Source organism: Pectinophora gossypiella, chromosome 1, assembly GCF_024362695.1.
Source record: "Pectinophora gossypiella chromosome 1, ilPecGoss1.1, whole genome shotgun sequence".
NCBI lineage: Eukaryota > Metazoa > Arthropoda > Insecta > Lepidoptera > Gelechiidae > Pectinophora > Pectinophora gossypiella.
The window spans coordinates 17715844-17730459 of record NC_065404.1 but is presented as its reverse complement, the minus strand read 5'-3'; the positions used below and the strand labels follow the sequence as shown (position 1 = coordinate 17730459).

The 14616-nt window shown below is 40.0% G+C and overlaps 4 protein-coding genes across 4 annotated transcripts in view; 3 read left to right on the top strand and 1 right to left on the bottom strand.

Annotated features, from left to right (window-relative positions):
• LOC126370589 (beclin 1-associated autophagy-related key regulator) overlaps positions 1–14616 on the top strand; it is a 336054-nt gene that overhangs the window by 256603 nt on the left and 64835 nt on the right. The gene's annotated exons all lie outside the window — the stretch shown is intronic.
• The window catches only part of LOC126370842 (uncharacterized), a 136158-nt gene that overhangs the window by 75787 nt on the left and 45755 nt on the right, over positions 1–14616 (top strand). The window lies entirely within an intron of this gene.
• LOC126370886 (3-oxoacyl-[acyl-carrier-protein] reductase FabG-like) lies at positions 9846–10813 on the bottom strand. The gene has a single exon (XM_050016003.1). The coding sequence runs from the start codon at positions 10748–10750 to the stop codon at positions 9971–9973; it is 780 nt and encodes a 259-aa protein (XP_049871960.1). The 5' UTR covers positions 10751–10813; the 3' UTR covers positions 9846–9970.
• LOC126370860 (glucose 1-dehydrogenase 2-like) lies at positions 13516–14503 on the top strand. Its single transcript, XM_050015968.1, has one exon. It carries the CDS (start codon positions 13585–13587, stop codon positions 14398–14400), a length of 816 nt encoding a protein of 271 aa, XP_049871925.1. The 5' UTR covers positions 13516–13584; the 3' UTR covers positions 14401–14503.

Below are 14616 nucleotides of genomic sequence, written 5' to 3'. Positions count from 1 at the left end.
TGCTTACCTAGTCGTGTAAAAAGCACGTTTAAAACGGCACGCGTATAACAAAAACCCACTCATACGTGACAGAAAGTCAAACCAAGCGTTTTTGTAGGAATCGTTTAAAAAATTCCAATCTATCGGAGCGAATCCAATCACGGGAATGGAATAGACCCGTTCGCGTGTCACGTGACGTGTCAAACGTGTCAGACGTGACGTGACGTGTCAGAGGGCTCATGTGGCGCCACGCGTGTGAAGTGGAATTTAAAGACTATAAAACATGTGAAAGTGACAACCTGTTCCTTTTTTGAAATCCGTTAAAACTTTTAGACGCGCTGCATAGAGCAACACGGACCTCCGTCGACCGGAGACACGCTGAGAAAAACTGTTTGGTTTACCTAGAAGTTTTTCACAGAAATCACCTGAAATTCAGTTCACGTAAAGGTTTTTTTTTATGTTGTCATGGTGGTAAAAAATATACAAAGTCATTCTCAACAAATTTATTATGAAAAAGTTATAAACATTACTCGTCATCACTTACTTTAGTAAACTTAACTAATTATTTTTTAAATAAAAATAATACAATATTTCAGTCACGCGCAATTGCTAAAACATTTTCTTCAGGCGCTTTCACAGAAACATTCGTACATAATCTTTTAAATCTTAACACAGTAAGTACACTATTTTATACATAGTTTGTTTAGGTTTTATCTTTCATTTGACAGAGGGAAAATATTACAAAAATAAATACAAAGTAATTTATGGCAATTTATACAAATTAAAGTTTGAACAACCCCTTTTTGGAAGCGGCGCGACGTCCTCTCGCGCAGCTAACTCGTAAAGCGGTAAAATAGTAAATGCGGAGTCCACACGAGTTATATTTTATGTTAGCTGGCCGTCATAAACAGACAGTCGGATTGGTATAGGCTGTGACGTAGTCATGTGATTTAGGGCCACAGGGCTTTAGACTCAGTCCTTGCTATCTTTTTTTCGCGTTTTTATAATCAAAAATTTACAGTAAACCTTCTCATAGAGCCGGGAAAGCGCGACAAGTCGGCCAAGCGTGTCGGGATGTAACATTTTGTTTACTGGTTATGATAATCAAAGAAGTATCGCACGGGACTTGAATTCACAGCTCTTATCAAGCCGGGAAGAGCGTGGTAACAACCTTTACACCACCGGGTTCTCAACCTACCCATACGATTTTTTTGAAATATTGGTTACTTTTTGGGTCATCATCTCCCTAGCATTATCCCGTAACCCGTTTCACAGGGTCCGCTTATCTACCCTGAAGATTTGACAGGTTCGGTTTTTGATAGATTTCTTTTTGGGTGAGTGCTATAAAAAGATATCCTTTAAAACATGTTTAGGTGTCCCACTTTCCCGACTTTGTGAGCAGTAAGTATTCATTGAGGGCCCAGTGAGTCTATAAAGGTCGTTAAGCATACCACCTGAAAAGCCAATTTTGCTACGTCATCATTAATATTATTTTTTCAGATGAAATGTTCAATGTGCCCCCTTTTTTGATCCCCAAATCTGCCTCGTTTCGGCCCTGGCTAACAACAGCCCCGATCTATTTCACGTTTAGTCCGGGTCTGCAGAGACGTGCAGCTTTTTGTAAATGCACACAGAACGCTGAATATGAGTCCAAACCGTGGCTAAAATGAGCCGAAGTTAAACCGCCTGCTCCGGACAGCCAACAGACATGCTCTGTGCACTAAGAATAAACTTGTATGTGATTCTGTTGTAGTTTTAGTCGTACAAGAAGGTTTATTTGCACTTGTAATGTAATCTTGTTTCATCAAATTAAGCATGTTTTGTCATAATAACGAATTCCTTCAAATAAACATGTTTTTTTTTTTTTTTTTTGACGTGACTTATTGTAGATTTGCCGCAGATGGCATTAACTACTTGGCCGGACAAATGGGGAGCGCTGAAGGCTCTCACCCGGTACAACGTTTAAGACAACAGGCCTGAGGGTGCCCAGTTGGGCGCGAACCTCGGCTCAGGGCGTCGTCTGAGAGGAAAAATATTTGAAAGAATTAATCGACCCTAGTGGGTCGATAGCGATAAGCGCTGAATGAGGGAAATCGTCGACCACGCCGGCGGGGTCGGTATCGGGGCCATGTTTTGTCATAATAACGAATTCCTTCAAAAAAAGAAGATTTATATTACCAACTGTTAAATAGAACAGAATCGATCGGTCTAATCTCGACTGATATACATCACTATGCTGATGAACGTCACAACACTGGCGTCTGTTGTTGTTGTTGTTGTTTAAATTTGCCTTATATAAGGCAGGCAAAGATCTGAGGACCATACAGCCTTGACTTTAGTAATTTAATATTCGAAACATAACATAACATAACATAACATAAACTGCCTAAATACGTCCCACTGCTGGGCACAGGCCTCCCCTCAATCAACCGGAGGGGGTATGGAGCATACTCCACCACGCTGCTCCACTGCGGGTTGGTGGAGGTGTTTTTACGGCTAATAGCCGGGACCAACGGCTTAACGTGCCCTCCGAAGCACGGAATCATCTTACTTTTTCGGACAATCAGGTGATTCAAGCCTGAAAAGTCCTTACCAAACAAAGGACAGTCTCACAAAGTGATTTCGACAATGTCCCCATCGGGAATCGAACCCGGACCTCCAGATCGTGAGCCTAACGCTCTAACCACTAGACCACGGAGGCTGTTATATTCGAAAATCACGATCAAAATAGGCCTAAGCCTTGTCTTCTTCTCGTACCGCGTATTGAAGTTATTGGCATCTAATTTTATTTTAAGTTACATCTGTCATTTTCTTATACGCCGAAGAAAATGGACATATGATTATCATCTCTTTTAAAATGAATGAGTGAATGAATGAATAACCCGGGCGAATCAAATAGGTATGTCGCTTGTATGCAACCCGTTTGACGTTGACATGTGCTGTCAACTTTTTTTTTAAATTTATTTAAATGAAAATTTTAACGGTAAATTTACAAATCATCCCCACCAAACTTATGAAGTTTGGTGGCGAGTATTCTGTTCAGTTACTGGCCGATGTAAAATTTTAGAGGGTTGTTTTTGATTTCTGCATAAAATTGGCGCGTGTTCCATAAATTTAATGCCTGTCGATTACTCTTCCCGTTCTTTTTCAGTGGATAAGAAAACAACAGGTATAACTTAAAATAAAATTAGATGGTGTATACAGGAATTAGCTCCAGTGTAAACATTGTATTGAATGATCACATGTTTAATAGTATCTACATTTTATGTATGCCTTTTCAATATTAGCAAAACAAAAACATACCTACTTTCTCAATATTATATACACACACGTACGGTCACGAGCATTAATATGTATACACTTTGGTACCAGTACATTAACTTTTTTGACAAATTGAACTGTAAGTCTCACTAAATGTCAAATATGTTAGTGCGACAGTCGTAAAGTGGGTACATTATATTGCTCATGACATAATAACACAAAAACTTCCGTAATATTATGTAACACCTTAATCTACCACGTTTTGAGCAAATAAAAATATTCTACTTATTCTATTGTATGTCAAAGAATAGAGCTGTTTTTATATAGGTTTGATATAACATACCTAAACAAATCTTAAATAGGTTGTTATAAGCTTGTTTCCCTTCAGTTAACCGGAGGAAGTATGGAGTATATTTTATATAACCAATTAATCATAACTTTTCCTCAATTTCCCGAGAAAGTCTTTAATAAATTGATATTGATATAAATATAAGTAGTTATGTCACTACAAAGCTCAGTCGGTGCCTTATCATTGTCTAATCCGAAAATAGACTGAAAGTAAGGCTGAAATTGACGCGGAGCTGGGCGGAGAGGAGCGGAGATATGCAGGAATCAACTAATCACCGTGAGGGAGAGAGTGACAGAGCGTCTTCGTTTTTCGCTCTCTCGAAAGCTGTGATTGGTCAAATCCGCACATCTACTCCGCTCTTCTCCGCCCTTCTCCGCGTCAGTGGAAACCCGGCATATGGCTTCATCCCGGGGAAGTGACCAAGATAACTAAATTCAGTACTCGCATATCGCGAGTATTGTCTAGTTTATTAAAGAGTTACTGTAGACGTAGACCTATGTGTCACCGGCTTCATCATCATCACCCTAGCATTATCCCGCTTTTTCGATCCGTGCTTCGGAAAGCACGTTAACCCTTTGGTCACGGTTACTACTTACTGATGTAAGTACGTAGTCAGTACATGAGTCATGTCAGCCCTTGGCGGCTCAATAGTAACCCTGACACTATGGTTGATGAGGTTGGTATTCCACCTCACAACCCACACGATAGAAGAAGATCCCGTTTTCACAGGGTCCGCTTTATCTAACCAGATTTGACAGGTCCGGTTTTTACACAAGCGACTGCCTGTCTGACCTTCCAACCCGCGAAGGGATAACCAGCCTAATACAGGTTAGGTCACATACAGTCATGAGCAATATAATGTACCCACTTTAGGACTCTGTCGCACTTACATATTTAACATTAAGTGAGACTTACAGTTCATTTGTCAAAAAACTTAATGTGACATGGTACCAAAGTGTATACATATTAATGCTCGTACGTAATGCTGTACGGACGAAAAAACTCAAAATCGATTTGCGCGGATCATGACGCCGCCGCTGCCGCCTATACCAATCGATGAGTTATGAGTTATTGAATCAGTGAAAGTAACACTGATTGAATCTATGGGGCTTAGAAGTTATATAACAAAATTGTAAAAAAAAATACTAGAAATGGGCGGACGATACACACAAATCATCGTCGATCACGGCTGTAAGCGAGTTATAATGAACCCCATGGATTCGATCAATGTTTACTTATATAATAACACACTATGACTCATTGATTGGCACTACGTACTTTCAGGTTGATCGATTAACAATACGTTTCTGTGTTCTTTTTGAGAATTTTCCTTTATCTTAAGGGCAATTTTCATTAACACAGTGGGCTCAACCATTATTACACAGACGGCGATACGGCACACTACCAATCAGATTGGTTTTCTTCTCGACGTCCGCGAATGTAGCTCTCGCTGCCCACGGCGGGCAGGAAGTCCAGGATGGTACTGCCGGCTAGTCAGCTCAACGGGTGAGACCCTGTTGAGGAAGGCCCAGGAAGTGACTCCAGCCAGGCGGTACGTGTCTGTCAGGGTAGATGGCCTGCGAGTTTGACCTGAAAGTCGGGGTCAACTCTAGCCGGTATGGTCAATCCGGTGAAGTCAGTCCGGTGAGTCCGCCGGCAAGGTCGAAACCGTCAATAATAACAGTTGTCCTCAAACCACCGGGCTGGTATCCTCGTCGAGCACACCTGCACATCTGCCAACTCACGAGGATACGGCTTCCAGTCTAGGGGGCGCGCGTGGTTGGTCTAATGACTACCCCAGTTGGAAACATAGTTGTGAGCTTACGTTAAATTTGTACTTAACTAGTATCGCAAATGGTGGATTCTTCTTTGACGCCATTCTTCTATACTGGATTCTTCTTCTCTTCATCAATTAGTATACACCTCAATATTACCTTGACTATCCGTGTGAACGTTCACAACCAACTGAAGAGACCCAGTACCCACTCCAGTACCCCGAACTAGGTCCATAGGTACCTCTAGACCTCTAGTATCTCCTGTCACTATGGTAGCCAGGTTCCGAGTGAACATGACCTTCCTGGCAACCGGGGCTGATGATGTATTTGCTATGAGGATGGCCAGTAAGGCTAGGAACGCCACGCAGCCATTCCTGTAAACAAAATAAATAATTTACTTAATTGAAATCTTTTTTCTATTTCTTTTTTATGAGATTGGAGTATGCGAAGGTGGTGCGTCATCATCGTAGTAAGTGGAATTCTGTAGTCTCTGCTAACCCCGGTGGGAAATAGGAGTGAATTTATGTATGTATGTAAGTACATCGTCAAAGGATAACCACAACTAAAGTTATTGTATAAGTTTTCAATCATCATCATCACCAGCCCATTAACGTCCCCACTGCTGGGGCACGGGCCTTCCCTATGGATGGATAGGGAGATCGGGCCTTAAACCACCACGCGGGCCCAGTGCGGATTGATGGTTATTAACGACTGCTAATGTAGCCGGGATCAACGGCTTAACGTGCCTTCCGAAGCACGGAGGAGTTCGTATGAAAACTTTTTTTTTGTGGTCACCCATCCTATGACCGGCCTTTGCGAAAGTTGCTTAACTTCAACAATCGCAGACCGAGCGCGTGAACCGCTGCGCCACCGAGCTACTCAAGTTTTTTCAATACAAAGTTATAATGATCTCTCACTTATACTTTCATGAAGCATGTTTTGTAAACAAACTGCCGAATCACGGATCCATTTAGCGGATGGAAAGTAAAACATCTATTCAGGAAAGGGTCTCAAAACCTTGGGGTCCCAAAAATTTTTCCTCGGACCCCTAAAGTTGTAAGATCGACCCTGACATCGGCGGTACAGCCACTAGACACCTTACAACAAACGAACGGGTACTTTTTAGGGTTCCGTGACACAAAATGGCACAAACGGAACCCTTATGGATTCGGCATCTCTGTCTGTCCGTCCGTATGCCACTTTTTTTCTTCAGTCGTGTGGGCTGTGAGATTAATAACTGATCTCATCAACCTTAGGTTACTATTGAGCTGCTGGCCCCTGACATGACTGTTAATTCAGATTCAAATTCAAAAATATTCAGTAGGTAACATAGTCACACTTTGAATTGTCATTTTTTACATTACGAACGTCTCATCCACCTAAAACTACTGCAGCTTCTCACAACCTATATAGGGTGTTAGGGATGATTCAGACCTTAATTTTGAGTTAATATCAAGTGGAATTCTCCGTTGCAAAATGCATGCATTTTTTTGTGAATTAAATTCATGTAAGTATACGTACATATTTTTATTTCTATACTTTTGCGATGGAAAATTCCACTTGATATTAACTCAGAATAATGAGCTAAACGATACCCCTCAGTATTTGTTACAAATTCACTTACACCAAGTACAAGTTATACAAGTAGATAGGGTGTTAGTGACATCGTAACAAATACTGAGGGGGATGATTCAGACCATGATTCTGAGTTGATATAAAGTGGATTTTCTTGTCGAAAACTTCATAAAAAAAATTTGGGCTTTCCTTTTCAGTGGATAATAAAATGACAGGTTTAACCTAAAGTAAAATTAGGAGGTGTCTGCAGGAATCGGGGCCAGAGTCATCGTTTTGTCTGTGGCGTCTATATGGTTGTACCGACGATGACGTACATAATATTGGGGATGAAAAGTTGTCTCGAGATTCTTTGTAGTCTATGACGTATAAATAACACATTAAGGTGATCAGGTGGGGTATGAGATCGGTTGTGTTGATTTAGGATTATGGCGTTCTTATTGGAGTTTGGTTTATACCCTATTTAACGTAGCATAGCGTGACATATCTTTCGTCTGTTTCTTTCTAAACTGCATTCTTTTATTGCGTAACCGGGTGAGAGCTCTCAGCGCTCCCCATTTGTCCGGCCAAGTAGTTAATGCCATCTGCGGCAAATCTACAAAAAGTCACGTCAAAAAAATGCGAAAAAAACATATCTTTTGTCTCTTTCGTACTAGGCGTTCTGCTATATCTCTGTCCTGCTGTCATTGTAATCATAAGTATAAGTATCTTCACTACGAGTACCTATCTGTTGTCGGAGACGCCATTCGAAAAGAAAATGCCAGAAACATAAATAGGTAAATAAAGCTTGGTGAGGATAATTAGTTCATCTTGCGATGTACCTCTGACTACCCCCAACAGGGATATAGTCGTGTTTATAGTCTGGTTTAAGGATGTCCCACCTTGATACTTAATTTTACCAAATATTTTGTGGGAATTACAACCGGGCTACAAGTCACAGATTAGATTTAAAACTAAATACCTTAAAAGCCCGCTATTATTACCCGCTTTTATTATACTTATACATTCCTGTGCCCAAAGGTTGTCTGGAAGAAATTGCTGCATGAGGAATAATGCCGCTAGTTGTGCTTTTTCTATATATGTTGTCCTTATCTCTGTATTTTGTGTCCATTGTGCTCAATAAAGTATTTTATCTATCTTTAAAAATATATATAAAAAAATCGTACTTCATTAATACGAGTAACAGTTATAAATAGGTACTTACATGGCCAGCGTAGAGACAATCCACAGAGTACACAAAATACCAGGCTCGTGGCTACACAAGATCTGAGCCACATAAGATAAAACATCTCCTCCATTGATAATCTTAATCTTTATCGTGGCAACACCAACTAGGTCGGGCACAAATTGGAATTTATTTCCTAGTACATAAAGTTTACGGAAACTTTGTAGGTTTTGGATGTGAAAAACGGATATCTTGGAATGTACGTAATTGAAAAGATAGTGGACGTTGAAATGTGCGTTGGGAAAGACGCGGTAGGCGTAGGGATGATACCACACCGCGGACACTTCATACAAACAACCTCGTTTTACACAGACACCACACATTGATGTTATCGTACACGCGCATCTGAGTGTGTGACGTCTGACGCCATACGATTCAAGTCTAAACTTTGTTCGAGTGGTGAGGCAACCCTAGCTCAGATGCTGGTGGGGAGCGGAGAGTTGCCGTTCTATACGTAGTATTATTCCTTATTCTATGACGATACCGAAAAGTATCGGCGCCAAAGACGTAATATACGATCCTGACGACAGCAAACACTTCAGGATCTCGATACTGACCCCGCTAGCGTAGTTGAAAAAACGCGGTTGGCTGTGCTGTGAAGTAATCCGCAAGGCACTGTATCATAGAATAAGGAATAATACTACAGATCGGTAGTCCTCCACCCCGCAACGATTTTTATCCGGCGCCGACTTCACCCCCTCTGAGACTTACTTTAGTAACACACCGGACACTCCATACAAAAATCTTATTCTTACAGTGTGCCGCCTAACACGTAATTGCAAGTGAGACAGCCATCCCGCACGCTCCCCCTTACCTTAATAAATAAAAATGAAGATAAGATAAGATATTTATTGCATTCCTGATGTTTTTACAGAGGTCTTAAAAGTAGAGGAAAGTACAAACAGGAACCCTGTAAGGGCACTACAACAGCTTAAAATTATACACAATGAAAAACAGAAGACCAAGAATATAAATAATAAAGATTATGTTAAAAAATTAAAATAAAAGATACGTACATTTACAATAACCAGTATCTCAAAGATGCGTTAAAAAATGTGTAAATATGAAATATGTATAAAAAGTTTACACGACGAAAAATGGCGCTCTAAAAAATATGAAACAAGAAAATTCTAAAGCACATCTAATGAAAAGACAAGACAGTACTAGTCGGGTACTTAGCCTATTTGTATACTTGTCTTTTTATTAGATGTGCTTTAACTAGAATTTTCTTGTTTCATATCTTTCAGAGCGCCATTTTTCGCCGTGTAAACTTTTTATACCTATTAACTTTTTATTTGTTGATATTTTTATTTGTTTGATATGGTGTAAAAGATGACATAGTGACTAAGATTGAGAAGGGAATGTTAAATTGGTTTGGACAGGTAGAGCGGATGAAGGATAATAGGATTACGAAAGCAGTATATAAAGCGAAGGTTGGTGGCAGGGCTGGCAGAGGAAGACCTAGAAGGACGTACATTGGCCAAATTGGAGATGTCCTTAGAAAAGGTTTAGTACGATCTACTCTGAACCGGCGTGCATGTATGAAACGATTGATGAATGTGGAGGAAGCAAGAGAAGTGTGTCAGGATCGAAGCAAATAGAATTCCATAGTCTCTGCTTACCCCTTATGTTCATTTGTTTATAAACTTTATGAGACTTATCTATTGTTACTATCTGTTTATGTCTGTGCATTTCCAAAAATACAACATTCTCAAGTTTGATCACAAGTTTTTTTATCCTTATGACGTCTTAGCGAGAGCTCATAAAGATAAATAAAAATACCATTCTAAATTAAATACATTTTATTACTTAGGATCTTATCGAGGTCCCGTTGTCAATAGTATATGATCCACCTGTGATACCTTTAGCTTTGTCACTCGCCAGGAAAAGTACCAAATCTGCTACTTCCTCAGGGTCTGATATTCTTCCTAAGGCAGTTCCCTTTTTCATGATATGCCATAGTTTTTCTTCCTCAGCTGCATTTGCTCCCATATTCTTCATAATATCGGTATTGACTGGCCCTGGGTTTACACCGTTCACTCTCACTCCTTTAGCTGCAAGTTCTCCAGCTATAGTCTTCGTGAAATGGTCTAAAGCAGCTTTGGATGCGTTGTACGCGAATCCTGTTGTCACATACGGGCGAAGACCGGATACACTGGAAATGTTGATGATGTTACCCTTCGATTGGATTAGATGTGGCGCGGCTAGGTTGGTAATATTGACAATGGCTCTTAGGTTGGTAGCTAAGACTCTGTCGTACTCTTCTAAAGCATTTTTGGCGAGTATACTTCCAACGTTGGCGCCTACTCCGGCGTTATTGATTAGCACATCTAATTTTCCAAATCTGATTATAGTTTCGTTTACAATATTTTGGACGTTGTCTTCCTTAGTGACGTCTCCGATTAGGACTAGTGGTTTGGCGTGGAGTTGCTCGCATTTCTGGGCTACTGCGGCCAGTTTGGCTGAGTTTCTTCCAACGATAGCGACGTTAGCGCCCTCTGCAGTCAGCCTAGCGGCAACTGCTGCGCCTATTCCTGAGCTGCCACCGGTCACAAGAGCCACCTTATTTAAAAAACCCATTTTGTTCATTATTATTGACACTAACACTGTTGGTTGTAAACCGTTCACAATCCACAACACAAATGACAATGAAACAAGTTATCTTATCACTGACGCCGAAAATAATATTATTATGTTTATAGTTATGAGTTACTGTTGATCCCGTGGCTTATTGGCAGACATTATTGTATAATAAATACATAAATTATTCCAAATATATATCTAGAAGTGATGATGGAAATACTTGACATGGTCCTGTAGTTCTGAACATTTAAAACAATTGGAATTTTGGTTATTACATTGTTATAATGTCGGGAGTCTCATATCCCTGCTTTAAACGCGGTAAGAACCCGTTATTATGTGTTTTAATGTTGGTTATTAGCTTTGAAAACGTCATAACGAATATTAATCGAGTAAATAAAATATATTTTTTAGGGGTATCCGTGATAGCTCTCTTCAGAAAACGCATGACTTGCATCGTTGTGGCTGATCATAATATATAATTTGTATCACGTGGTTTCGAGAATTCGAGCCCGGTTAATGGCAATAGACTAGCCACCTAGTACATGGGACTTAAACATAACCGGCGAGGAGGGAGTATATAATAATAAACATCTCTGCCTACCCCTTCGGGGATCAGTCGTGATCCTGTTATATATATTATATGTTGTAACTTACACAATATGATCGATATTTACGTGTATGATATAAGATAACATAACTTATTATATATTTAGTGGAATTTGAACCTGTGAAATTGAATTTATCTTTATCGTTTAGGACTTTATTTCGTTATCAAAGCGACATGTTATCAGTTGACAGTCGATAATAGATAAAAAATACTTAGAGATCCGTAGTTAAGTTGTATAAAGTCTCATTACAATGATATTTCTAAAATTATGTTAGATTTTAAAACCAATGATTTTCAATGTTTTGAAATCAAATGAATAGTAAATGATTATCGCAAGCTCATCGGTGTAGGAAAACATCGTGAGGAGAGGTTCTCAAACTCATGTTCACCGCTTGTATATTTTTATTGGTAAGGCGGTTAGGTACATAAACTGCCTATATACTTACGTCCAACTGCTGTGCACACCCCTCCCCTCAATTAATCGGAAGGGTAAGGAGCACGGAGTAGAAGAAAGGGGTTGAAAGGCTCTAACGCGCATTTTGTATGAAAATGCTGTCGCCGCTTCAACCCCGCTCTCTTTTACTACTACGATAGCTCTACTGCTTCTCAAATTTCATAGCCACATTACCAGCAAAGTCCATTCTACAATTTTATCTTTTCGTAAGATACTTCATACAAAAGTATATTTTTCATATATAGCCGATCATACTAAAATTTTTAGCCTTCCTGTGATAAGGAGCGGTCTCCTTACATGATAGTCGATAGTCACTTCTTGCCTTGCAAGTTATAACGCATAAGACGACCTTTTTAATATATTTTAGCGGAGCTCCGTGTGTCGTTAAGTTTGCTGACAAGTGAAGTTTTTTTTTTTTTGACGTGACTTATTGTAGATTTGCCGCAGATGGCATTAACTACTTGGCCGGACAAATGGGGAGCGCTGAAGGCTCTCACCCGGTACAACGTTTAAGACACTAGGCCTGAGGGTGCCCAGTTGGGCGCGAACCTCGGCTCAGGGCGTCGTCTGAGAGGAAAAATATTTAAAAGAATTAATCGACCCCAGTGGGTCGATAGCGATAAGCGCTGAATGAGGGAAATCGTCGACCACGCCGGCGGGGTCGGTATCGGGGTCCTGAAGTGTTTGGTGTCGCGAGCTGATTGGCTGCCTCTATGGCTAGAGTAATCGGGTCGTCGGGATCGTATATTACGTCCTTCGGACGCCGATACTTTTCAGTACCATCCCTAAGCGGGATGTATTCGGAAGCCGCAACTACCAGGGGATTCGGGTTGACGAGTGAAGTGCAAAATTGAAGTATGCACTAAATTCTCAAACTCGTAAAGCGCGTTTTCTATTCCGTGGTATGGAGCATACTCCGCCACGCTGCTCAAGCTGCTCCTACTACTGGTATGGGGATTATTGTGTAAAATTATAAAGATCGTCTATTGTTTTTCCCCGGCCAAGTAGGTACTTATACCCATCCAAGTATCTACATCTACCTAAGACTACTAACAAACTTTATTTACACCATAAACAAAACAGTTACTTACATAACTAAAATATCAAACAAAACAAAAATAAAATTAAAACAAATATACAAAACTACCTAAGTGAAGTCAAAAAATAAATATAAAATGGAAATATTCGTCGTCCTTGAATTATAACGCTATTGATTAATTCAGACAGATAATAATTTATTATTAATGATGAATATTGATGAATGTTACATACACCACTCACCTCCCACTAAACAATTTCGACATGGCCGTGATGGAAGTGACCATGCAGCTTGCGAGGGTTACAATACAAACAATAATTTGGGTATTACGTAGTAGAACAAATTAGCAGTGAAATGAAAATGAAATTCGGAAACATTATTAGCATTTATTAATTATTACTTTTCCATGTTTGTCTATTTTGTTATTTTGTCTTGACCGTGACTTTCTGGGGGTGGAGGCCTTGACTCTTAAAATACATGTTCTCCTACAAATATTATCCTGTATTTTTGTTGAGAAAAGATTTTACTTAGTATTTACAAATATTGTTGTGTGAATATTCTTGCATGGACTTACGTATGTGTGTGTGAACGTAGGTGTGACGGATGTGTTTGTGTGTAGCAAGTATTATCTCTCAGAATATATATTATCTAACAATTTCAGAAATTAAAAGAGCGTTCACGAAGTCCAGTTGCACTGGAACCACCGTCACAGTAGGCTGATTTGTAATTGACTGTTTTTTATGTTCTGCTGCAGTCGTAATAAATCGAACAGTCTGAGTAGCCGTGTAAACATGAGTTTGAAAAATAAAGTGGCTATAGTGACAGGCGGGAGCTCTGGCATCGGAGCGGCGATCGCAGTAGCATTCACCGCAGAAGGAGCCAAAGTAGCCATCGTCGCACGTAATGAGACGAAACTAGCTGAAGTCGCTAAAGAATGCGAAAAAAACGGCGCCGAACCGCTAGTCATCGTTGCTGATGTTAGCAAAGAAGATGACGCTCAGAAGATTATCGAAACCACTCTCAAAAAATTCGGGAAATTAGACATATTGGTGAACAACGCTGGCATTGCAAGATCAGGCAGCATTCTCGACAAAGACTCCTTGGCAAAGTTTGACCAAGTGCTTGCCACAAATCTGCGTTCAGTTGTCTATCTGACGCACCTTGCTGCTCCTCACATTATTGAGACTAAGGGTAATATCATCAACATGTCCAGTGTAGCCGCCATTGGTGTTTTTGCTCCGAACACTTTTATCTACAACACTTCGAAAGCAGCTTTGGACCACTTCACTCGGTGTATAGCTCTTGAACTGGCACCTAAAGGTGTACGTGTGAATAATATCAACCCTGGGCCAGTGAAAAGTGATATAGTGGCGAATACTGGTGCTGACCCGGCAATGCAGGCTATGTCGTGGGAGATGATGAAAGGCAAGACGGCTCTAAAGCGGATAGGGGATCCCGAAGAGATAGCTGACCTGGCTGTCTTCATAGCTAGCGATAAAGGAAGGAGTATCACCGGGTCTTCTATTGTCTCTGATAATGGAACCCTTCTCCAGTAGACAAAGAACTTGAAGATACACGTAATAACTTTACGATTCTGTAAATTGAGAACGTACTCGTAAAGGAGTGAACAAACTGTGTAAAAATAAAATTTATGAAATAATCAAAGTATGTTTTTATCACAATTTCGTTATCTACTGCGTTTCTATCGAAAAAATACGAATTTAATCACGTTGACAAAGATTTAAATCGGTTTATTTTTGATATAAGCAAGT

Coding starts and splice junctions, on each gene's coding strand:
- LOC126370860 (XM_050015968.1), top strand. CDS start 13,585: ATGTTCTGCTGCAGTCGTAATAAATCGAACAGTCTGAGTAGCCGTGTA.
- LOC126370886 (XM_050016003.1), bottom strand. CDS start 10,750: ATGAACAAAATGGGTTTTTTAAATAAGGTGGCTCTTGTGACCGGTGGC.